Source organism: Macaca thibetana, chromosome 19 (assembly GCF_024542745.1).
Source record: "Macaca thibetana thibetana isolate TM-01 chromosome 19, ASM2454274v1, whole genome shotgun sequence".
Taxonomy (NCBI): Eukaryota; Metazoa; Chordata; class Mammalia; order Primates; family Cercopithecidae; genus Macaca; species Macaca thibetana.
Window position 1 is genome coordinate 23,572,987 of NC_065596.1, and position 24,775 is coordinate 23,597,761.

A 24,775-nucleotide genomic window follows, 5' to 3' on the forward strand; every position below is an offset into this window, starting at 1 on the left:
GTGCAATCTCAGCTCACTGCAAGCTCCGCCTCCCGGGTTCACGCCATTCTCCTGCCTCAGCCTCCCGAGTAGCTGGGACTACAGGCGCCTGCCACCTCGCCCGGCTAAGTTTTTGTATTTTTAGTAGAGACGGGGTTTCACTGTGTTAGCCAGGATGGTCTCGATCTCCTGACCTCGTGATCCGCCCGTCTCGGCCTCCCAAAGTGCTGGGATTACAGGCTTGAGCCACCGCGCCCGGCCAAGATGGATTCTTAAAATAGTCACCGTGCGGTTTTCCCTGAGGCAGTGCGGCGGGCACTGAGCAGCCAAGGAGGGGCCGCTGGCCTGGGTGTAATTAACACCCGCTGCTCCCAGCAGGGTTGGGGGAGCCTGGGGGCCGAGGCCTGCTTTGGGGTGTGCCTGAGGACACCCCCCTGCCATCAGGCACCGAATCCGATGTCAATGGTCCCCATGGGCTGAGAGCTTTACATAAATTCCTCCTCCTACTGCCCAGGAGCCTGGTCCTTTCCTTACCCTGTGTGTCAGAGGGAAACTGAGGCATGGGCCAGTGAGAGGACCCCCCCACCTAAGGCCACACAGCAGGCAGCAGAGCCAGGACTCGGGTCCAGCGCCCACGCCTCTGACCAGTAGGATCTGGCTTCCCTAGATGTGAGCCTGGTATACATGCAGAGCCAAATTAATGACCCTCCAGCCTCCTCTGAGACCAGAGCGGTGAGGGATTCAGCAAATGCTTAATAAGCACCCTGGGTACTGCTAGGGACCTGGTGAGACGGGGCTGGAGGAGCTGGGCTGGGGAGTTTGGGCCCTGGGCCCGCTGTTGCTAACGGTGCCTCTCCATGATCAACTGTCAGTCACCGAACAAGCATCAGCTAAGCACCTACTGCATGCGGACACTACGAACCCCCATGGGAACCTGACAACCTCACAGGCTCACGGCCTAGCCGGGTGGAACCTAATGTCGCCAAGAAAGTGAAACAGACAGGCGAGGCCCAGGGGGCTTTGTCCACACCAGGCAGGGGCCGAGGCAGGCAGCTCATTCCAGGTTTATTTCATGGCATTTTGGGGGTGTGGGACGAAGACCCCCCTCCAGCCCCTAAATTGGGCCTTTTTTTCTCCCAGGTGACGGGGACCATCCTCATGGGATCCCATCGATGTCAGAGCTCTGTGCCCACCAGGTGTGGCTGGGTACACCAAGGTGAAGGGTTTGAGGGCTGCACAGGGGCCCCCAGCACTGGAAGTTTGGCCTCCTCCCTCAGACTGGATGGTTTCCCAGGGTTGGAAAGGGGCAGGTCTCCTCCCTCAGACCCACGGCTGCTCAAGGTGCTGCATCTGTGCCTCCCTCTTTGACCGGTCCCTCCGCCCTCAGACCAGCAGAAACAAATTACGCCTGAAAATGGAGGAGTGGGTCTCCTTCTTTCTTAGACCCAGAGCATTTGGCAAAGTCTTGGAAGCAGAAAGAATCGGCAGGGGTACCATTTCATCCCCAAAAGCATTAGACCCCAAAGGCAGAAACATTTCTAAAGGAAGATAGACACGGAAACGAAAAACCCTCCAGTCCCAAATGCGCCCGTGGCGGGATTGTTGGCAGATGAGCTGTGGTTCTTGGATCCTGGATCTAGGACCCATTTCCTAGGGTGGGGGCTTGGCGATGGTCTTGGCAGTTCCCACAAGGGTCAGGGCAGGGCAGGGGGTGGGCGCCCCATCCCGAGGCTCAGTCATCCTCCTCACTGGCGTAGATGCGGGATTCCCAGCGCTCTGCCATGGCGTTCTTGTGACGGGTCACCCGTATGGCTTCCAGGACCTGCAAAAAAGAGGCATGAATTCCCCCGACCCAGGTCCTAGCCACACCCCCAAGACATCTCCTCCAACTGCCAATTCATTAGAGAGGCTTAGAACAGGGGTAAAGTAGGATCTCCTCCTCTGTTTCAGACCCTCTGCTCCTAGTAATATGACCAAAGAATATGCTAACTCATGCTAACCTCCAGCGCAGGAAAAGTGTCTGTATTTGACTTTTTTTTTTTTTTTTTTTGAGATGGAGTCTCGCTCTGTCACCCAGGCTGGAGTGCAGTGGCCGGATCTCAGCTCACTGCAAGCTCCGCCTCCCGGGTTTACGTCATTCTCCTGCCTCAGCCTCCCGAGTAGCTGGGACTACAGGCACCCACCACATCGCCCAGCTAGTTTTTTTTGTATTTTTTTTAGTAGAGACGGGGTTTCACCGTGTTAGCCAGGATGGTCGCGATCTCCTGACCTGTGATCCGCCCGTCTTGGCCTCCCAAAGTGCTGGGATTACAGGCGTGAGCCACCGCGCCCGGCCCATTTTTTTGTTTTTGAGACGGAGTCTCACTCTATCACCCAGGCTGGAGTACAGTGGTGCGATCTCAGCTCACTGCAAGCTCCCCCTCCCAGGTTCACACCATTCTCCTGCCTCAGCCTCCCAAGTAGCTGGGACTACAGGCACCGCCACCTCGCCCGGCTAATTTTTTGTATTTTTAGTAGAGACGGGGTTTCACCATGTTAGCCAGGATGGTCTCAATCTCCCGCCCTCGTGATCTGCCCGCCTCGGCCTCCCAAAGTGCTGGGATTACAGGTGTGAGCCACTGCGCCTGGCCAGTAAATTTGGCATTTTGGATTCAGCTCAAAAAGGGGTCGGGTATGATGGCTCATGCCTATAATCCCAGAAATTTGGTGGGCTGAGGTGGGAGGATCCCTTGAATGCAGGAATTCGAGACCAGCCTGGGCAACCTAGTGAGACTCTGTCTGTACAAAAAAATTAAAAATAAACTATCTGGGTGTGGTGGCACATTCCTATGACCCTACTTGGGAGGCTGAGGTGGGAGGATTGCTTGAGCCCAGGAGATCAAAGCTGCAGTGAGTTGGGATCACATCATAGCACTCCAGCCTGGGTGATAGAGTGACAGCCTGTCTCAAAATAAGTAAGTAAGTAAATAAATAAATAAAAATTTAAAAATGTAAAGGAAAAGAAAAAGGAGGGCCACACACGTGTGCCATAAACCGACTGGGGGCTCGGCTTGAACAGTCTCAGATGCATCTCTCCCGCAAAGAAAGTGCCTTTGGCCGGGCGCAGTGGCTCACTCCTGTAATCCCAGCATTCTGGGAGGTGGAGGCGGGAGAATCACCTGAGGTCAGGAGTTCAAGACCATCCTGGCCAACATGGTGAAACCCCGTCTCTGGTGGCAGGTGCCTATAGTCCCAGCTACTTGGGAGGCTGAGGCAGGAGAATTGCTCGAACCTGAGAGGCAGAGGTCGCAGTGAGCCGAGGTCACGCCACTGCAGTCCAGCCTCGATGACACAGCAAGACTCCGTCCCTCCACCCCCCAAAAAAATTGCTTTTGTTTGGAGTCTAACCTCACAAACCTTCACCACGTGGTGGAGAGGTGGTGTGTAAACCCTCTTCTCCTAATCCATGCCCATGGCAGACATCACAAGCAGATCACAGCAAAATCCACCTCAAGCAGACACTACCAATTGAGAAGACACCCAATACGATCCCCACACCTGGAGGAAGGGGCTTCCATTGACCTCTGCGTGCAAGGTCACAGATGTGGGGGGAAAGACTTGAGTCTTCGTGCCCAGGAGCATACTCACCTCTGAGTTAATACCGTCCGAGGGGTCGATGCCAGCGTACTGCATGAAAGGAACACAAGTCAGCCCCGGCCTTTCTGCCCTGCCCCGGGCAGAGTCCACCCAGAGCTCCCGCATAGCCCTGTCTGTCACCATGTGCGGAAGAATGGAAGGCATCCCCTGCCCTCAGTGTTCTCAACACGTGTCCCACGGTCACCCAGACTCACAGCCATCCCCCTTGCTGTTCCCCTCAGTGCAGCCTCTGTCCAACATTCATGATTTTATTTATTTATTTATTTATTTTGGGTCTGAGTCTTGCTCTGTCACCCAGCCTGGAGTGCAGTGGCACCATCTCGTCTCACTGCAGCTTCCACCTCCCGGGTGGAGCCTCCCTAGTAGCCTCCCTTTAGCCGGGCGTGGTGGCGGCGCCTGTAATCCCAGCTACATGGGGGACTGAGGCGGGAGAATCGCTTGAACCCGGGATGTAGAGCTTGCAATGAGCCGAGATCACACCACTGCACTCCAGCCTGGGTGACAGAGTGAGACTCCATCTCAAAAAAAAAAAAAAAAAAAAAAAAAAAAAACCATAATATTCCTCACAGCATTAAATATTCCTTATGTCATTAAAAGTGACGTGAGGAATATTTTCTTTTTTTTTCGAGACAGAGTCTCACTGTCACCCAGGCTGGAGTGCAGTGGCACCATCTCGGCGCACTGCAAGCTCCACCTCCCAGGTTCACGCCATTTTCCTGCCTCAGCCTCCCGAGTAGCTGGGACTACAGGTGCCGCCACCTCGCCCGGCTAATTTTTTGTATTTTTAGTAGAGACGGGGTTTCGCCGTGTCAGCCAGGATGGTCTCGATCTCCTGACCTCGTGATCCACCCGCCTCGGCCTCCCAAAGTGCTGGATTACAGGCGTGAGCCACCGCGCCCGGCCAAGGAATATTTCATATCGACAGAAGGAGCTCTCATCCAAGAGGATAAACATATACGAACAATTTCGGATCTCACAATAAGGCATCGAAATTCATAAAGCAAAACCCCTAAGGCAAAGCTCTGTGACCTATAGGTCCTGGAGTCAAGCCTGGGTTCATGAGCTGCCTAACCCTGGGCATGTGAGACCACCAGGGCACTAACAGTGGGGTTCACTGGAAGCCCCGAGCCAGCGTACGACAGGCACACCCCTCCTTCTCTCCCTCTCCCTCCCTCCGTCCCTTCCTTCCTTGCTTTGTTCCTTCCCTCCTTCCCTCCCTCCCTCCTGCCTTCTCTTCCTCGTTTTTTCTTTTCTTTTCTTTTCTTTTTTCTTTTTTTGGAGACAGAGTCTCGCGCTGTCACCCAGGCTGGAGTGCAGGGGCACGATCTCAGTTCACTGCAAGCTCCGCCTCCCGGGTTTACGCCATTCTCCTGCCTCAGCCTCCCAAGTAGCTGGGACTACAGGCGCCCGCCACCTCGCCTGACTAGTTTTTTGTATTTTTAGTAGAGATGGGGTTTCACCCTGTTAGCCAGGATGATCTCGATCTCCTGACCTCGTGATCCGCCCGCCTCAGCCTCCCAAGGTGCTGGGATTACAGGCGTGAGCCACTGTGCCCGGCCTCTCTCTCTCTTTCTTAGAACTAAATATCTGTGGCCAGGTGCAGCGGCTCACGCTTGTAATCCCAGCACCTTGGGAGGCCCAAGTGGGCAGGCCACTTGAGGTCAGGAGTTCGAGACCAGCCTGGCTAACATGGTGAAACCACATCTCTACTAAAAATACAAAAAAAATTAGCCAGGTGTGGTGGCGGACGCCTGTAATCCCAGCTACTCGGGAGGCTGAGGCAGGAGAATCACTTCAACCTGGGAGGCGGAGGCTGCAGTGAGCCGAGATCATGCCACTGCACTCCAGCCTGGGCGACAGAGCGAGACTCCATCTCAAAATTATAAAAAAAAAATGAAACTAATGCTGGTGATGACAAATTGCCAGTGTCCTCCTCCTGCAAGCAGAGTTGGTCCTTCGGTCTTTGATCCTGGAGATGACCTCCTGATGGGGACAAAGACCCCAGCTTATATGGCCTCTCCAAGCAAAAGCCCAGAGATAGGAGGGCACCCAGTTTATCATCTTTTACCTGACATCTGCAGGCGACTGAGGCACGGCCAGGGGTCGGGGCAGTAAGGGAGACAGTGCTTGAACCCGGGTCAGGCTTGAGTCCTGCTCGAACCTCCTGTGGCCCTAATAGGGGCTGTCTGATCTCAGCCTGGCTTCTGCAGAGACGGGTTCCAGACTCACCCACTGCTCCTTTTTTCTCTGCCCAGGAGAAGCACCGTCCACTGAATCTTCCACTGTCCACGCCAGGCTTGAGTGCAGGTGGATGGGGCTGAAGAAGGGAGACTCGGACACGGAGTAACTGCCTGTGATGCCTGTGGGGGGCAGGGAGGGCAGAACACGAGAACATTTGTCAGACTTCTGCTCGGGAGACAGAGTCTCTAGCCAGAGACAGGTGTATGGACAGACAGAGCAGATGACTAGCTGGGAAACTGACAGATTGACCGAAGTAGCCAGTCAGGAGAAGTTGGATGCACAGATGTGCTGACATGCAAGGTGAAAAATATTAAAAGTAACACAAGGGGCCGGGCGCGGTGGCTCAAGCCTGTAATCCCAGCATTTTGGGAGGCCGAGACGGGCGGATCATGAGGTCAGGAGATCGAGACCATCCTGGCTAACACGGTGAAACCCCGTCTCTACTAAAAAATACAAAAAACTAGCCGGGCGAGATGGCGGGCACCTGTAGTCCCAGCTACTCGGGAGGCTGAGGCAGGAGAATGGCATGAACCCGGGAGGCGGAGCTTGCAGTGAGCTGAGATCCGGCCACTGCACTCCAGCCTGGGCGGCAGAGCGAGACTCCGTCTCAAAAAAAAAAAAAAAAAAAAAAAGTAACACAAGGAATATTTCATATTGACAAAAAGGTGCCATTGTCCAAGAGGATAAACATATATGAACAGGCCAGGTGTGGTGGCTCACGCTTGTAATCCCAGCACTTTGGGAGGCCAAGGCAGGGTGGATCGTCTGAGGTCAGGAGTTCGAGACCAGGCTGGCCAACATGATGAAACCCCATCTCTACTAAAAATACAAAAACTAGCCGGGCGTGGTGGCACATGCCTGTAATCCCAGCTACTAGGGAGGTTGAGGCAGGAGAATCACTTGAACCCGGGAGGCGGAGGTTGCAGTGAGCTGAGATCACACCATTGCACTCCAACCTGGGCAACAGAGTGAGACTCCATCTGAAAACAAAACAAAGCAAACCACAAAACATACATGAACATTTATGCACCTAACAACAAGGCATCCAAATCCATAAAGCAAAAGCCCTAAGGTAAAGTTGACACTTCTCTCCAAAATCTACATTTTTTTTTTTTTTGAGATGGAGTCTCGCTCTGTCGCCCAGGCTGGAGTGCAGTGGCGCAATCTCAGCTCACTGCAAGCTCCGCCTCCTGGGTTCACGCCATTCTCCTGCCTCAGCCTCCCGAGTAGCTGGGACTACAGGCGCCCGCCAGCTTGCCCGGCTAGGTTTTTGTATTTTTTAGTAGAGACGGGGTTTCACCATGTTGGCCAGATGGTCTCGATCTCCTGACCTCATGATCCGCCCGTCTCGGCCTCCCAAAGTGCTGGGATTACAGGCTTGAGCCACTGCGCCCGGCCCAAAATCTACATTTTTAATAGACAGATAGACAAACCAGCAGACCCAGGGGATGAACAGTTAGGAGGCGTTGTCTCCCCAACCCCAGCCCTTCCTGACAGCCTCAAACTCCACCTCCCCACCCTCCCCTGCTCCAGCCTCTGCCGCCCTGATCCAAGCAGCCAGTCCCTGGAGCCCCTTCTCACCAGATGCCTGGGAGGAACTCCTGGAGTCCTGGTCACAGTTCTCATCTGGTGTTGGGGAGAAGACCTCTGGGAAGAGAGCATTCCTCCGCTCCTCTGCCACCTCTCGCTCCCGGCGCAGGACACTCTCCCTCTCCCTTTCCAGCAGGTCAGATGACTGGGACTTCTGCAGCCTCAAGGCCGGGGCCCCGGCCACCTCCCGGCCCCAGCCACGGGGAACTTGGGCCTGCTGGGGCTCGTCTGGGGCCCTGAACCGCAGAGGACGCAGGCGGAAGTATTCCCACCTCACGACACCCCTGTTGGCTTGCAGGGATCCCCGAGGAGGCTTCGATGGCTCCTGCTTTGTGCTCAGGGCTTTTCCGGAGGACTCTGAGAGGTGCCTGGGGGACATCCTGGCCTTCGGTGAAGCTGTAGCCTTGGCCTCCACCGTGGAGAAGCTGCTGGGCTTGCCGAATGCTCCGAAGGCCGAGAATTCTAGCTGGGGGTTCCCGGGGCTCAGGTACGGCTGGTAGGCATCAGGTGGGATACGGTTTACCTTCCTTACTTCTGGAGCTGGGTCAGCCGCACGGGCATCTGGGGCCGGACCGAGGATGGAGTCCGAGCTGAGGGCTCTCCGGAGTCCGGGCTGGGGATCCTCCGAGACCCAGTCGGGTGTGGACGCCCGGCCCACCTGCAGGCCCTCCCGCCGGTGGTCCTCCTCGCGCTGTGTCTCCTGTACCATGTCCCGCTGCACGTAGAGGGACGGACGCCCTCTCTCCCGCCGTGGGGTTGTGATCAGGCTCACTTTGGTCAGCAGTGGCCTGGCTGGGATTTCCACCAGCTCCTGGTGGTCGGTTCCCCGCCCAAGCCCCCTCTGCTCTCGCAGGTCTGCCTCACGCTCCTGAGCCAGTCGGATCTCCCGCTCGATGGGCGTCTCCTTGGGGGTCTCCGGGGACTCCACTGGGGCCAGGGAGCCAGGGTCATCCACAACTTGGACACTGGCCCAGGTGGGCACGGCACGCACCTTGTTCTCTTCCCTGACCACCCCCTTCACCTGGGGCTTGATGGGGACTACATGCCCGTTGGCCAGGTGGGGCTTGTCGAAGGCCTTGGGGGCCTGGCTGACCCCTGGGGATGTGCCTGCGGGGGCCCCCCTGGCCGGGGAGCTATGAGAGACCTCCTTGTTCGCCTGCTCCAGACTCAGGAACTGCTGTCTCGCTGCCAGGAAGTCAATCTGCTCCCTGTCAACTGCGTTCTCCTCCAGGGGCGTGGACCGAGGTGGGCCGGGGGTCCTGGGATCTCTGTGGTCAGGGGCGCCCTGGAGCGTGGCCACGGTGCCACTCTTCCTGACTGCCTGGCCCTGGATGACGACCCAGCGCTCCCGCTCCAGGTCGCGTGGCCTCCTGGGGACAGTGTCCCCAGCATCCAGGTGGTACATCTTCATCTCCTCGTCCTCCTCGTCCTCCGGGTGGAGGGTCCGTGTTGAGCGTCCCTGGTGGGCATCCCTGGCGCCCAGGCGGTAAACCTTCGAACCCTCATCCTCCCCGTCCTCCGAGTGGAGTCCCCGTGGGGACGGCTGGCCAGGGTAGGCATGCACGCTGTAGGACACCCCCCGCCTCCCCACGCCCTGCTGGGCCTTGTGGTCAGTGGACCATGTCTGCGGCTCATCCTGGCCCCAGCCGCTGGCCTCGGGGCCCGTGCACACCAAATGGTATGTGTAGCTGGTGTCTCCATCCAGCACCAGGCCGGTGGCACGGTGTGTCTGCGGGATGCCCAGGATGGGGTATCTGGTCACGCGGTCCATCTTCTCCAGGGTCTTGGCCTCTACCTTCCTCCCGTGGGCTGGAGACCTCTGGGCTCACTGAGGGAGGAGAAGGAAATGATGGCCATCAACTCAGAGCACCTGGGGAGAGGAACAGTTTCCAGTCCCCCAAAGGGCAAAGTGTCCATCAAATGGCCTTTGTGATTGGTTCAGGGGTGGGTGACACAGTCCAGCCAGTCGCACCCGCCCATTCTCTAACCTCTGTGATTGGCTCAGGGATGGGGAAGTAGCCCAGCCTGGCCAATCGGAGCATCCCACCTTCTGGCCTCTGTGATTGGTTCAAAGATGGATAAATGACTCCTCCTGACCAATCAGAGCAGCCCACCCTCTGGCCTCTGTGATTGGTTCCAAGATGGGTAAGTCACCTGCTCCAGCCAGTGAGCACATTTCACCCTCTGGCCTCTGTAATTGGTTCAGAGATGAGCACGTGACCCAGTCTAGCCAATGACATGAGACCCTGAGACTTTACACTTAATGCGGAAGATGGGATCGTCTTGCCGCTGGTCTTGTTAGGCTGATGGGATGAGACCGTGAATTGCTGGGGGCAGAAGTCCCCCCAACGGGTGCAGCTTGCTTGGGAGCAAGCCCAACACCAACAAAGCATCCTGAAAACTTTTAAGCTCCCTGATTCCGACTGTACCTGAATCTCTGAACGCCCTGTTACTACCCCAACAACTCGCATTATATGTATCTAACATTTGCAGCCCAATAAAATCAGGGTGCCCTGCCCACCTTATCTCCCAGACACACACCCCTGCCATGTGGAGTCCAGCTCAGCCTTGAGTTTTTTTTTTTTTTGAGAAGGAGTCTCCCCCTGTCACCCAGCTGGAGTGCAGTGGTGCCATCCCGGCTCACTGCAACCTCCACCTTCTGGGTTCAAGTGATTCTCCTGCCTCAGCCTCCCAAGTAGCTGGGACTGAAGGCACCTGCCACCACACCTGGCTAATTTTTGTATTTTTAGCAGAGATGGGGTTTCACCATGTTGACCAGGCTGGTCTTGAACTCCTGACCTTGTGATCCGCCTGCCTCGGCCTCCTAAAGTGTTGGGATTACAGGCATGAGCCACCGCACCCAGACTTTTACAATTTTTATTTATTATTTTATTTAGAGACCGAGTTTTGCTCTTGTTGCCAGGCTGGAGTGCAGTGGCGTGATCTGGGCTCACTGCAACCTCCACCTCCCGGGTTCAAGTGAGTCTCATACCTCAGCCTCCTGAGTAGCAGGGATTACAGGCGTCCGCCACCACGCTTGGCTAATTTTTTTTTTTTGGATTTTTAGTAGAGATGGGGTTTGGTCATGCTGGCCAGGCTGGTCTCGAACACCTGACCTCAGGTGATCCGCCTGCCTCTGCCTCCCAAAGTGCTGGGATTACAGACGTGAGCCACCACACCCGGCCGTTTTTTATTTTTTGAGACTGAGTTTTGCTCTTGTTGCCCAGGCTGGAGTGCAGTGGCGCGATCTCGGCTCACTGCAACCTCCACCTCCTGGGTTCAAGCAATGCTCCTGCCTCAGCCTCCCAAGTAGCTGGGATTACAGGCATGCGCCACCACACCCTGATAATTTTGTATTTTTAGTAGAGACAGCGTTTCTCCATGTTGGTTAGGCTGGTCTCAAACTCCCGACCTCAGGTGATCCGCCCACCTCAGCCTCCCAAAATGCTGAGATTACAGGCATGAGCCACTGTGCCGGACTGATTTTTATTTTTATTTATTTATTTTTGAGGTGATGTCTCGCTCTGTCACCCAGGCTGGAGTGCAGTGGCACGATTTCAACTCACTGCAACCTTTGCCTCCCAGTTTAACCGACTCTCCTACCTCAGCCTCCCAAGGAGCTGGGATTACAGGTGCCTGCTACCACGCCTAGCTAATTTTTGTATTTTGAGTAGAGATGAGGTCTTACCATGTTGACCAGGCTGGTCTTGAACTGCTGACCTCAGGTGATCCACCCTTCTTGGCCTCCCAAAGTGCTGGGATTACAGGTGTGAACTACAGTGCCTGGCCTGATTTTTATTTATTTATTTATTTTATTTTATTTTATTTATTTATTTATTATTTTTAAAGACAGGGTCTCCCTCTGTTGCACAGGCTGGATGCAGTGGCACAATGTTGGCTCACTGCAACCTCTGCTTCCCAGGTTCAAGCAATTCTCGTGCCTCAGCCTCCTGAGTAGCTGGGATTACAGGCGCCCACCTCCACGCCTGGCTAATTTTTTGTATTTTTAGTAGACACGGGGTTTCACCATGTTGGCCAGGCTGGTCTCGAACTCCTGACCTCAGGTGATCTGCCCGTCTCGGCCCCCCAAAGTGCTGGGATGACAGGCGTAAGCCACCGCGCCCGGCCTCAGCCTTAATCTCTGAAGCCTCCCTGGGCTGTGCCATGTTTATCTGCATCTCCTGTGCACAGACCCTTTCCACCCTGAGCTCACTCTGAGACTCCTGGTGCGGGATTTTTCTGTCTGACAATGATAGATGGTCCCTTGCTGAGGGATGTCAAATGGAGAAACTGAGTCCCAGAGAGGAGAAGGACTGACAGCAACTCCAGTTTCCCGACTCCCACATCCTGGTTCTCCACCCTGCCCTGCCCAGCTGGACACCTTGTCCCATCTGAGACACCACCCCCGCCTGGGTATTATCGCCATAAAGCCAGGATGGGCAAAGGAATGCCGTGGACCTTGTCCTGCTGGGCCCAGGTGGGGCCGTGGAGCCTGCGGGTGACACCCTGACCCAGTGCCCTCGGGCTCTCGGCCCTCTCCCAAGGGTCCAGGTTGCTGCGGGGCTCTGTTCCAGGAGCCTTCCCGAAGGTCACACACTGCTCGCACGCTTCTGTGGCTCCTGGCATCTGCAGGGCACAGTTCTCACACTGTGCTCCTGGCCTTAGCACAAAACCCCAAATTCTATGGGCACCTCCACCCGAAACCAGACCCTCCTCTTGTACCCCAAACCAGGCCCTCTTCCTCCACCCCAAACCTTGCCCTCCTCCTCCACCTGCAGCTCTCTCTGCTTCCAGGCCACCTGTTTCAGCTTCTCCACAGCTTCCTCTGCTGAAGCCCACGGACACCTCCTCCAGGAAGTAACCCAGATTGCCCCTCCCTCAGAGCCATCATCTGAGCACCTCCTTCATGTCAGGCCTTGTACGGAGCACCCATCTTAGGCATCGTCTTTTTTTGAGACGGAGTCTCACTCACTCTACTGACCAGGCTGGAGTGCAGTGATGTGATCTCGGCTCACTGCAACCTCCACCTCCCAGGTTCAAGCAATTCTCCTGCCTCAGCCTCCTGAGTAGCTGGGACTACAGGCGCCCGCCACTGCACCTGGCTAATTTTTGTATTTTTAGTAGATATGGGTTTCACCATATTGGCCAGGTTGGTCTTGAACTCCTGACCTCAGGTGATCTGCCTGCCTCGGCCTCCCAAAGTGCAGGGACTACAGGCGTGAGTCACTACATCCAGCAGGCATCATCTTTTATAGTTGAGGAAAGGAAGGCTCACCTGAGGACACAGGGACCTCAAAAGCTTGAGCTTCTCCTGACTTAAAAAAAGCACTGTTGGCCAGGCACAGCAGCTCACGCCTGTAAACCCAGCACTTTGGGAGGCCGAGGTGGGTGGATCACCTGAGGTCAGGAGTTTGAGACTAGCTTGACCAACTTGGTGAATTTTAGTCTCTACCAAAAATACAAAAATTAGCTGGGCATGGTGGCGGGCACTGGTAATCCCAGCTACTTGGTAGGCTGAGGTGGGAGAATCACTTGAACCTGGGAGGCGGAGGTTGCAGTGAGCCGAGATTGTACCACTGCCCTCCAGCCTGGGCGACGGAGCAAGACCCTGTCTCAGAAGTAAAACAAACAAACCCCCCAAAAGCAGGACTGTTGCTCCCAGGCCCACCAAGGCTATTATTTCGATCGGTTGCCTTTATACAAACCAGCAGCATTTTTTTTTTTAAGAGACAGGGCGGCCGGGCGCGGTGGCTCACGCCTGTAATCCCAGCACTTTGGGAGGCCGAGACGGGCGGATCACGAGGTCAGGAGATCGAGACCATCCTGGCTAACACGGTGAAACCCCGTCTCTACTAAAAAGACAAAAAAAATCAGCCAGGCGAGGTGGCGGCGCCTGTAGTCCCAGCTACTCGGGAGGCTGAGGCAGGAGAATGGCATGAACCCGGGAGGCGGAGCTTGCAGTGAGCCGAGATCTGGCCACTGCCCTCCAGCCTGGGCGACAGAGCAAGACTCCGTCTCAAAAAAAAAAAAAAGAGAGAGAGACAGGGGCTTGCTGTGTCACCCAGGCTGGGGTACAGTGGCATAATCTTGGCTCACTGCAGCCTTGACCCCCTGGGCTCAAGCAGTCCTCCTGTGTCAACCTCCCTCATAGCTGGGACCACAGGCATGCACCACTGTGCCTGGCTCGTTTTTTAGTTTTTTGTAAAGATGGGTGTCTCACTATGTTGCCCAGGCTGGTCTGGAACTCCTGGGCTCAAGTGGCCCTCCCACCTCGGCCTCCCAAAGTTTGCTGAGATTACAGGTGTGAGCCACCGTGCCTGGCCCCTCGATGTAGTTCTAAAATGAAAAACTCAGCCCCTCTCTGAACTGGAAAGTGGCATCAAACAGCATCAAGTGGAGAGATTGTGGGGAGCTGTGTTTTAACCAACACGCAATGTGTCATGCAATCTCCCGCGCGTATCAAATGTCAGAAACGAAAATAGGGGAAACATTGAAAACCAGGCAGCATTGGTGAATAAATCCCACACAAACGGACTGGGCTTTCCTCCCAAAGCATGACGCACAGACAGCTCCCCTGACCTGAGGCCTCCTCCCCCATGGACGCCGCCTGCTCGGCTCACTGAAGGCCTCGACTTCTCCCACCCAAAACCGTCAGCCCAGGCCTCGCCCTCTCCTGCTGTGGTCACAGGTCAGCATCCTTCCTGCAGCCCAGAGCCTGGAATACAGCAGGCGCCTAATACCAGCTGAGCAAACACCACTCACCCCAGCTGCTCAGACACGGGGGTCAGGCTCACTGCGGAATGCAGAACGGCCCCATCATGCCTTCTGGCCCTGAAGGGCGGGGCAGGTCCATGCCCTGCACCCTGGGACTCCCCGGGCAGGGCGGGTGCAGGAATGTTTGCTGAGTGAGTGGACAGAGGTTTACACAGCGGGATTTATAACCCACATCAGACGTCAACTCCAGGAGAAAGGGAGCTGTCCGCCCAGCCTCGCGCAGGTGCTGGGTCTTCTGGTGGGGTGGGGTGGGGATGAAGGCACGGCATCCTCCGCTCATTCCTCCCCAGTGATTCACTGAAGCCAGCGGGTGGGGCCTGGGGTCCGGCTCTTGGGTTCAAGGCCACTGGGCCCACTCCCCTGCTGCCTGTGCCTCCATGCCACCCCCCCTCCTTTTTTCTGAGACAGAGTCTTGCTCTGTCGCCCAGGCTGGAGTGCAATGGCGCGATCTCCGTTCACTGCAACCTCCGCCTCCCGGGTTCACGCCATTCTCCTGCCTCAGCCTCCCGAGTAGCTGGGACTACAGGTGCCTGCCAGCACGCCCCGCTAATTTTTGTATTTTTAGTAGAGATGGGGTTTCACCGTGTCGGCCAAAAAAACCCTGGCTCCACGGTGGCTCTCGTGGCCGGCATTCCCCGCGGGAAAGCCCTTGGGGAGTGACACTGCCCATTCGGGGGAAAAGCCCCAGGACGGAAGACGGCCCCTGCAAGGCCCCGTGGTGGTTAAGGACCTCGGCGTCCTGCGACTCCTCCTGCAACATCTTGGAACCGTTTTTGACTCCGGTTTTCGGGAGAGGGAGCTGAGACCCAGAGAGGAGAACCTGCTCATCTGAGGTCACACAGTGATGACACAGCAAGTGTCTGAAGCCAGTGTTCAGACTTTGCTCCCAATCACCTCCTCCTACAGGAAGCCCCCCGAGTTGCTCCTCCCAGCCCCACCCCGCACCCTGCTGATACCAGAATGAAACTGGGTTTATGGACCCTGGTGCCGCACCTCCCTCCTCATCAGCCAGTTGGCCTCCATCCGAGGGGCAAAGGTTCCCTTGCGGGGCCGGGACTCAGGCACGGAGGCCATGCAGCAGGGAGGGGCGGTTCCTCTTTCCCATCCCTCAGGGTTGCAGTCATCCGTGAGTCATCTCGGCTCCTTGGGCTCCTGGGCGGAGCTCCACGGCAGACGCTGGGCTGCGTCCCTGCCGGCCGCCCGGGATTCCAGGCTAGAACCTCGCCCCCACTCAAGGACCCAGGCCAAGTCCCCAGCCCCGGCCTGAGGCTGCCTCCACCTGCACTCAACAACCCCCCCGTGTCCCCAAACCAGCCCCCGGCCCCACGGGGGGTGTTTACTGCCCAGATCCTTCCAGTCAGGGGCCCGGCAGGACGGATAAGCATCTCTCCAGAAGCTTCTGGAATTCCCAGAACCATACAGGGGCCCCTTTGACCTCTGACCATGGGGGTGCCAACTCGGCCCCTCCCTCGGAGGGTTCTGGGATTTGGGGTTCAAAAGCCCCAGCAGAGTTCAGGGACAAGGGCCTCTCCTCTCCCAGTGGGTGCCCTTGAGGCCCCAGAGCACCTGGCGGGGGGAGCAGAGGGAAGGTACCCCCGGGAGGCTCCAGGGGCGATGGCCTCTCTGGACCCCAAGTGCCCCCAGGCAGGCAGATCCCGCCCACAGACACACGACGCCCCCACGCCAAATGTGGGTCCAACCACCTCACACAGGACCCCCGCCCGGCCTGGCCCAGGGCGCCCCCAGGCTCACCCGCCGGCTCCTGGCTCCACAGCCTGCAGCCTCAGCTCTGGGGCCTGGATGGGCACAGAGGCCTCCCAGCTCCGCCCTGCCCGCCGGGTTGCCAGGGGACAGAGGCACCACCCAGGGAAGGCAGGTGTGCCCCCTCCCCCCAGCCCCACCTGGGCTCAGGAAACAAAGTCCAGAGAAGGAGGAGGGAGAAAGACGATACCAGTCTGGGTGAGGGCGGGTACCGTGCCCGCTGCCCGCTGCCCTTCCGCCCCCAGGGCCTCCACACGGCCCCGAGGAGCCAGAACTCAGCCGAACCCTTGGCTGCCTGGCCCTCCCGCCGCCTCTCAGCACCGCTCAGAGAGGGTCAGCAGGTGCCCAGGGTCACACAGCAGCTCAGCGGCGACAATGGCCTGCGTCTCCCGGAGGCTCGGAGGGGCTGAGTCCCGATCCCATCCGTGCCTTCCGGCCCAGCCCACCCCTTGGGGCAACTCCCCTAGACGGCCGCCTCCTTCTTGCATAAACCAGGCTCGGCAGACTCTGGAGGCAGATTCTCGGTGTGGTCTGGGTTCTGATCCCACCTGACCTCTCTTGGCCGTTTCCTCCTCTGGGACATGGGGGAACATCACGTCCAGGCTCCCTCACGGCTGCTGGGGGGAATTCCCCAGACCCCATCGACATAAAAATAAAAAACTGTACGAGGGGGCTGGGTGCGGTGACTCACGCCTGTAATCCCAGCACTTTGGGAGGCCGAGGCGGGCGGATCACCTGAGGTCAGGAGTTCGAGACCAGCCTGGCCAACACGGTGAAACCCCGTCTCTACTAAAAATACAAAAATTAGCAGGGTGTGGTGGCGGGCGCCTGTAGTCCCAGCTACTCAGGAGGCTGAGGCAGGAGAATCGCTTGAACCCGGGAGGCGGAGGTTGCAGTGAACCGAGATCGCGCCACTGCACTCCAGCCTGGGCAATAGAGTAAGACTCCAACTCAAAAAAAAAAAAAAAAAGAACCGCACGAGGCCATCAAAAGACGCAGGCCCCCCTGAGAGATGGGGACGCGGAGCTCTCAAGGCGCCTGTGGTCCTCCTGGATTCTTGATCAAGGCGCAGAGGCCTTGCTGGGACTGTGGGGAGCCCAGCATCTGTGGGGAAGTCAGGCCACTGGGCCTAGCGCCGTCTGTGAGGGCAGCGAACACAGCTGAGGGGGCGGGGGACTCAGTTCCCCAGTCTGGGGCTCTGTCCTGACCTACCCGCTGGCTGCTTGTGGAGCCGCTCTGAACCTCAGTCTCTTCTTCCAGTAAAAAGGCCCCAGCTCTGAATCCAGCAGGGCTGCTGGATGGGGACGCTTTGTTTGTTTTGTTTTGTTTTTGAGACGGACTCTCGCTCTTGTCACCCAGGCTGGAGTGCAGTGGCCCGATCTCGGCTCACTGCAACCTCTCCTGTTCAAGCGATTCTCCTGCCTCAGCCTCAGGAGATGACAGGCACCCGCCCCCACGTGCAGCCAATTTTGTATTTTTAGTGGAGACGGGGTTTTGCCATGTTGGCCAGGCTGGTCTCGAACTCCTGGCCTCAGGTGATCCGCCCGCCTTGGCCTCCCAAAGTGCTGGGATTACAGGTGTGAGCCGCCGTGCCCAGCCAGGATGGGGGTGTTTAAGGACAGATCTGGATAAACGACCCACCCCAAAGGACAGCATGTCACCTAATGCTGCTGGGTGTGTGAAAGCCCAGGGTGTGTGGCCTCCCACCGCCGCCCCCCACCACCGCCTCCCACGACCCCTTCATGTCCTTTCCTCCCTGGCTTGTAGATAGGGAAACTGAGGCACAGAACACTTCAAATCGCGCCCCAGGAATGGCCCGGGGTTAGGCTGCAATTGGAACCTGAGTTCCCTCATTCATACCCTCCACCACACTCACCACCTCATTGGGGAAAACTGAGGCCTCAACAGGGCAGAGGCTGGATCCCCCATGAGCTGGGGGCATTGTGGAGACGTCCCACACCCAGGCTGAGGCCGGCCTCCCACTCAGGGCTCCGAAGGCCTATTTTATTTTATTTGAGACAGAGTCTCGCTCTGTCGCCCAGGCTGGAGCGCAGTGGCGCGATCTCAGCTCACTGCAGCCTCCGCCTCCCGGGTTCACGCCATTCTCCTGCCTCAGCCTCCCGAGTAGCTGGGACTACGGGTGCCCGCCACCACGCCCGGCTAGTTTTTGTATTCTTAGTAGAGATGGGGTTTCAATATGTGGCCAGGATGGTCTCGATCTCTTGATCTTGTGATCCGCCCACCACGGCCTCCCACAGTACTGGGATTGCAGGTGTGAGCCACCGTGCCCGGCCATGAAGGCTTATTTTACAGATGGAGAAATTGAGGCCCAGAGGAGGAGGCAGGGACTTCTCCAAGACCTCAGAGGGACACAGAGTGGGGCTGGGGTGGGGGACACCTTCCCCGGAGCATGACGCTGGTCTCTACATGTAGACACCTCCTCCCCAGGCCTCCTGTGTCTTTCCCAGGGGCCGGCTTCTCTGCAGAGCTTGTAGGTGTCCAGGGGACCCTCTGTCATCACCCAGGGGCTGTGAGCCCAGTAAAGGAAAGAACCAAAGGACAGGACGGGGCTGCCGCAGAACCCAAGAGCTCCCCAGGAAGCCAAGCCTGCCCCCCACAGCAGCCCCTTACCGCCAGGCCTTACCTGCACAGTGGGGTTTCCAACTCCTCCCACCACCACCCCCAGCGCCCAGGGGGAGCCCAGCAGGTGAGCAGGTGCAGGCAGGTGAAGCCAGCTCACCAGAACCCTGCTCAGCCTCCCCTTTATGGCTCAAAGGCCGGCAGGCCCCACCCCCTGGCCTGGTCACGCCTTCCTCGCCGGGTTGAAAGCCAAGAACTCTAGGAACTGGGGCTGTTCACGCTGTTTATTTGCTTCTCTGGGAAAATCAAGAACATCGGGGACCTCGTCACACACCAAAAGCGGAGGGGGCAGCAAGGGCACTTCAGCGAAGGCTCGCGGCTCGAGGGACTCGGGCGGACTCGAGGGAGGAGGACGGGGTCCCGTGGCTGACGCCCAGGTCACCCCCGAGAGGGCCTCTCCTCCCAGCCACCCAGGGGCAGAGCGGAGGCAGGGACCCAGGCTCCCATCCGAGGTGGCCCCTGTACCTGGAGGTGGCCTGAGCACTGGGCACCAGGCTGGAGGCCCCCGGGGGAGGGACCAAGTTGGGGCCTGGTTGTCCAAAGCCAACGCGTGAGAAGTTGTCTGTGAGAATGTGCACGAATGCGCCTCTGGGGACGGGTGTAGCTGCCCCCAGGAGGGAAGCCCCTTGCCATTTCCAGTAAGAGGGGGCTGGGGGCAGGCTCACATTGGTCTGGGTGGCAAATGAGGGTCCCCTGCTCCAACCAAGAGGCTTCCTGTCCCAGGCTGTGTCCCTCTCTCCACTGCCCAGACATGCTCCAAGCCCAGCAGAGCTGGTAGGTGGGGCCTGATCTCTGGGGTGTGGTTGGGAAGACCCAGGATCCTGGCCCAGGCAGGTTGGAGAAGAGGCCGGGGCGGCCCCTGGGGTCCCCAAATTAGCACCAGGAGGAAGGAGGGCCCAGTGGGGGCGGGAGCTCGGGACAAGGAGTGGCTCACTCGGTCCCTGCCCCGTGCAGGGGACAGGTTGATGACCCCTGGTTCGCCCCCTCTAGAACACAGCCCAGGGTTTGCCGGCCCCTCCCGGGTGGGGGCATATCCCCGGTTCCCCCTCCCCCAGACTCCGCTGTCCACTGGTTGGGCCCATACAGGGCATGGGGGACACAGCGGAGGGGCCTGTCCTCCACCCAACGCTTTGAGGCCCAAAGAGGCACGGCCTCACCCCAACTGCCTGAGATTGGGGGGCCAGCGCCTTGGCTAGGGAACCCCGTGGAGCCCCACTTCCCACCCCCGGCTCCCGGGGCCCTCTCTGGCAGGGTGTCCCCTCAGAGAAAGGCACAGGCGGGAGGCCCAGAGGGTGGCAGGCTGGCCTGGGCCACGTGGAGGCCGCGGGTCCCACCCGCCAGGACCCCGGTGGGCGCGAGCCGCGTCTGTGAAGCTGCCGTGACATGGGGGGGGTCCTTGTCTCGGGATAAGCGGGTCTGTCCTGACTCTCCTACCAGGCACGAGTGCACGGCTCTGGTTTCGGGGGGAGCGTTGGGGCGTGGTGACGGGTGGGGGGCCCCCGTCCCTCTTTCCAGTCAAAGAAAACTCGGAAGGAACATGTAACAACACGCCAAGTCCTGGACCCGTGAGGCCGTGGGTGGAGGGTGGGCAGGCGCCGGGCTGGTGGGTGTCTGTGGTGTGGGGTGGGGGCCGGGGTCTCGGGGGCCGGCTCACATGATCAAGCAGCATTTGCAACGCTGCTTCTTCATGTCGAGGTCCTGGGGGTCGCTGGTGGTGGCCTCCGGCCCGGCCTGATTCTCTTCCCTGGAGCCAGCCTCTGCGGGAGGCTCGGCGGCACTGCCGTTGGGCGGCGCGGGCTCCTTGGGCTCGGCCGCGTCTTCGATGACCACCAGCTCTGCCGTGATGGTGTCTTGAAGGCCCAGCACCTTCTTGGTCTCGGCCTCATCCTCTACGTTCTGGTAACCCATGAAGATCATTGTGACCGGGGGCTCCTGGCCGGGCTGGATCCCCGGCGGGCCGGACGTGGCCTCGCCTGGCTGTGCCTGCACACCGGTGATCTCCCGTCTGGAGGGCGTGGTCCGGGCTGCCTCCTCCACAGCGCCCCGGGTCTCTGCCGCCCCGGCTGTGGACCCTGCCTCGCTCAGCGTGACCTCGTCTGCTTTGTGGATGAGTTCGTCCACCTCAGAGGAGCTCAGGGGGTGGATCCCGTTCTCGGCGGTGCCGTCCACAGCATGGACCACTGTACAAGGAGAGACAGAGAGAGTGACCTGGCTCGAGGCAGGAGGGACACAGAGAGTGACCTGGCTCGAGGCAGGAGGGACAGAGAGTGACCTGGCTCGAGGCAGGAGGGACAGAGAGAGTGACCTGGCTCGAGGCAGGAGGGACAGAGAGTGACCTGGCTCGAGGCAGGAGGGACAGAGAGAGTGACCTGGCTCGAGGCAGGAGGGACAGAGAGTGACCTGGCTCGAGGCAGGAGGGACAGAGAGTGACCTGGCTCGAGGCAGGAGGGACAGAGAGTGACCTGGCTCGAGGCAGGAGGGACAGAGACAGTGACCTGGCTCGAGGCAGGAGGGACAGAGAGAGTGACCTGGCTCGAGGCAGGAGGGACAGAGAGAGTGACCTGGCTCGAGGCAGGAGGGACAGAGAGAGTGACCTGGCTCGAGGCAGGAGGGACAGAGAGAGTGACCTGGCTCGAGGCAGGAGAGACAGAGAGAGTGACCTGGCTCGAGGCAGGAGGGACAGAGAGAGTGACCTGGCTCGAGGCAGGAGGGACAGAGAGAGTGACCTGGCTCGAGGCAGGAGGGACAGAGAGTGACCTGGCTCGAGGCAGGAGGGACACCTGGGCAAGGCTTGTATCCTCCTCGAGGCTAAACAGGAAATCACGAACTAGATTACACCTTCAGAACTAACAATTAAAGCCCCTGCTGGCATCTGTAGATGCAGCCAAAGCGGTAAAATGAGGAAAAAAAATTTTTTTTTTGGGACAGAGTCTCACTCTGTCGCCAGGCTGGAGTGCAGTGGTGCAATCTTGGCTCGATGCAAGCTCCACTTCCCGGGTTCAAGCGATTCTCCTACCTCAGCCTCCCAAGTAGCTGGGACTACAGGTGCCCGCCACTACGCCCGGCTGATTTTGTATTTTTAGTAGAGACAGGTTGTCTCCATGTTGGCCAGGCTGTTCTTGAACTCCCAACCTTAGGTGATCCACCCATCTCAGCCTCCCAAAGTGCTGGGATTACAGGTGTGAGCCACTGCACCCAGTCGATGACAAGGAAAATTTATAGGCACAAAAGTACTTATTAGGAATCGAAAAAGAGTGGAAAGGAATGAATTAGGATTTTTTTTTTTTTTTTTTTTTTTTTTTTTTGAGACGGAGTCTCACTCTGTTGCCCGGGCTGGAGTGCAGTGGCGCGATCTCGGCTCACTGCAAGCTCCGTCTCCCGGGTTTACGCCATTCTCCTGCCTCAGCCTCCCGAGTAGCTGGGACTACAGGTGCCCGCCACCACGCCCGGCTAGTTTTTTGTATTTTTTAGTAGAGACGGGGGTTTCACCGTGTTAGCCAGGATGGTCTCGATCTCCTGACCTCGTGATCCGCCCGTCTCGGCCTCCCAAAGTGCTGGGATTACAGGCTTGAGCCACCGCGCCCGGCCTAGGATTTTTTTTTAGTTTTCTGAGATGGAGTTGCCCAGGCTGGAGTGCAGTGGCGCAATCTCATCTCACCACAACCTCCACCTCCCTAGTTCAAGCAATTCTCCTGCCTCAGCCTCCTGAGTAGCTGGGATTACAGGCGTGAGCCAACATGCTTGGCTCATTTTTTGTATTTTTAGTACAGACAGGCTGGTCTCAAACTCCTGACCTCAAGTGATCTGCCCACCTCCCCCTCCCAAAATGCTGGGATGACAGGCGTGAGCCACCGTGCCCGGCCTGTAATTCCATATCCTTTAGCCAACTAGCTCCCATGTGATCACCCTGAAAAGTAAGGATTCTTTTCCATCGTAAAGATAGCAAAAATGAAAGTTCAAAGAAGGGGCACGACTGGGCCAAGTTAACACAGCTAAACCCCTGTTCCTCCCCCGCATCGAGGCCTGTTTCTCTTATACAAGACAGGACTACCCACCCTGGGGAACTGGAGGTTACACGTTACAGGGATTCTTTTTTTTTTTTTCCTTTATTTGAGACGAGTGTCGTTCTGTCACCCAGGCTGGAGCACAGTGGCGCAATCTCAGCTCACTGCAACCTCCACCTCCCTAGTTCACGCAATTCTCCTGCCTCAACCTCCTGAGTAGCTGGGCTTACAGGTGCCCGCCACCCCATCTGGCTAATTTTTTGTGTATTTTTAGTAGAGATGGGGTTTCACTATGTTGGCCAGACTGGTCTCGAACTCCTGACCTTGTGATCCACCCGCCTTGGCCTCCCAAAGTGCTGGGATTACAGGCATGAGCCACCGCGCCAGCATTTTTTTTTTTTTTTTTGAGACAGAGTTTTACTCTTGTTGCCCAGGCTGGAGTGCAGTGGTGTGATCTCAGTTCACTGCAACCTCCACCTCCCAGGTTCAAGCAATCCTCCTGCCTCAGTCTCTAGGGTAGCTGGGATTACAGGTACCTGCCACTACACCCAGCTGATCCTTGTATGTTTAGTAGAGATGGGGTTTCACCATGTTGGCCAGGCTGGTCTTGAACTCCAGGCCTCAGGTGATCTGCCTGCCTTGGCCTCCCAAGGTGCTGGGATTACAGGTGTGAGCCACCGTGCCCGGCCTTTACAGGGATTCTGATTTTTTCCATCTATGGGTGTATTTGATTGACCTTAAATTAACATTTTCATTCATTTTAACTTAAGTTAAAGTTTCATTCATTTATTTTTTGTATTCTTGTATTCTAGGAAAAGGCTACGCATTTTCCTCTGAGTTCTGCTTTGGCTGTATCCTACGAGTTAGATGATGTCACTTTCAAGTGTAAATAGTTTTTAATTCCCAGTTTGACTGATTGCCATGTGAAGCCACAATTTATTTAGGAGGGTGTTTTTAAATTTCAGGGAGTAGAGGAACACAGACAGAAGATACAAACTCTGTAACAATCCTAAAACCTCCTTGGCAGCCTGGGTCGTGGTGGTCACTTTCTGACAGTGTTCCGTGCTTGAAAAGAACGTGTATTCTCCACTGGTAGCATTTTATATATATAATCACTCTTGCTAAATGTGCTTCCCAAGTCTTTCCAAATTTCCTTATCTGTGTCTGACTTGACACTTTTTCAGCTCTGTTGGACTCTCCAAGGGCCAGAGTCCAGCACCCCACGACTCCCTGCTATGATCTGATGCCAGCCCCAGCTCACAGCCCTGCAAATTCCTTCTAGAATCATGTCTGCCTGGGCCGTGCTGGGAGTTGGAAGGGACGCAATGGGGGGCCCCAGGGACTCGCCTCCTCCCGGCCAAGGGTCAGGGCTCCCGTTCCTGGCTACAGGTCAGAAGGAAAGTGTTCTCCACTTTCAGTTTTGAAGTCCCCAGGGAGGGGAGTCCATGCTTCAAGGCCTCTCAGTGACTTTGGGCTGGAGGCCCGGAGGGTGGGGTGTGTCTGGATCAGGCGAAACTGAATTCAGTGTCTCCCACTGGCCGCTGTCCCAAGACAGGAATCGGAGCCCTCGGCTGCCATGGAAACAGATCACCTGCCCGTGGCTAAGCAACCAGTGTCCAGCCTGGCAGGTCTGGAATCCCCAGGGGCCAGGCTGAGGAGGGTGGAGTGACCGGGAGTGAGGACCTCGTCTGGAAGACGAGGCATGGGGACTTCCCAAGGCCACACAGCTGGGGATGGCTGGAGCTGAGATGCCGCCAGGGCCTCACCCCAAGGCCACCCCAGAGCTGGGCTGTGGGGGCCCCTCTGACAGCATCTGGGGCACCGCAGAGGCCAAGGTGCCTGAGAACAGAAGGCTTTGGGAATGCAAACCACAGGGAGGCCCCCGTTCACGCCACCAGGACGCCACGAGAATGGGCTACAGGCGTTGGCGAGGACGTGGAGAAACTGGACCCTTGTCTGTGACCTGTGGCAACGGGACGGTGCAGCTGCCGTGGAAAATGGCAGGTCCTCACTGAGCTCAACACAGTCACCTTGGGACCCAGACGTTCGCTCCTAGGTGTACACCCAAAGGCCTCGGAAGCAGGGGCGGAAACAAATACTTGCACACAAATTTCCTAGCATGCTACTCACAGTAGCCAAAGGGTAGCAAC

At 57.5% G+C, this 24,775-nt stretch overlaps 3 protein-coding genes across 6 annotated transcripts in view; 1 reads left to right on the plus strand and 2 right to left on the minus strand.

The window, feature by feature from the left end:
- The window catches only part of RNF126 (ring finger protein 126), a 245,801-nt gene that overhangs the window by 123,379 nt on the left and 97,647 nt on the right, over window positions 1–24,775 (plus strand). The window lies entirely within an intron of this gene.
- On the minus strand, window positions 1,028–18,699 carry MISP (mitotic spindle positioning). Of its 3 annotated transcripts, none has more exons than XM_050771118.1 (5): window positions 18,626–18,699; window positions 7,438–9,274; window positions 5,845–5,975; window positions 3,607–3,645; window positions 1,028–1,801 (listed from the first exon to the last, which is right to left on the minus strand). In XM_050771118.1, the coding sequence occupies exons 2-5, from the start codon at window positions 9,215–9,217 to the stop codon at window positions 1,712–1,714; spliced, it is 2,040 nt and encodes a 679-aa protein (XP_050627075.1). In that variant the 5' UTR covers window positions 9,218–9,274; window positions 18,626–18,699; the 3' UTR covers window positions 1,028–1,711. The 3 variants fall into 3 exon arrangements, with proteins under 3 accessions (XP_050627075.1, XP_050627074.1, XP_050627076.1); XM_050771117.1 differs by lacking the exon at window positions 18,626–18,699 and adding an exon at window positions 15,973–16,052; XM_050771119.1 differs by lacking the exons at window positions 3,607–3,645; window positions 18,626–18,699 and adding an exon at window positions 15,973–16,052.
- PALM (paralemmin) overlaps window positions 18,828–24,775 on the minus strand; it is a 142,470-nt gene continuing 136,522 nt past the window's right edge. For both annotated transcript variants that reach the window (XM_050771164.1, XM_050771163.1), the window contains one exon: window positions 18,828–20,801. In XM_050771164.1, coding sequence (XP_050627121.1) covers window positions 20,272–20,801 — 530 coding nt within the window. In that variant the 3' untranslated portion in view covers window positions 18,828–20,271. The remainder of the gene's footprint in view (window positions 20,802–24,775) is intronic.

What these genes read in the sequence shown, in the direction of transcription:
- MISP (XM_050771118.1), bottom strand. Translation starts at nt 9,217, where the DNA reads ATGGACCGCGTGACCAGATACCCCATCCTGGGCATCCCGCAGACACAC. An exon ending in AGAGAAAAAAGGAGCAGTGG is followed by an intron (nt 3,646 to 5,844) that starts GTGAGTCTGGAA and finishes CCTTTCATGCAG; the next exon opens with TACGCTGGCATCGACCCCTC. An exon ending in CGGACGGTATTAACTCAGAG is followed by an intron (nt 1,802 to 3,606) that starts GTGAGTATGCTC and finishes TCTTTTTTGCAG; the next exon opens with GTCCTGGAAGCCATACGGGT.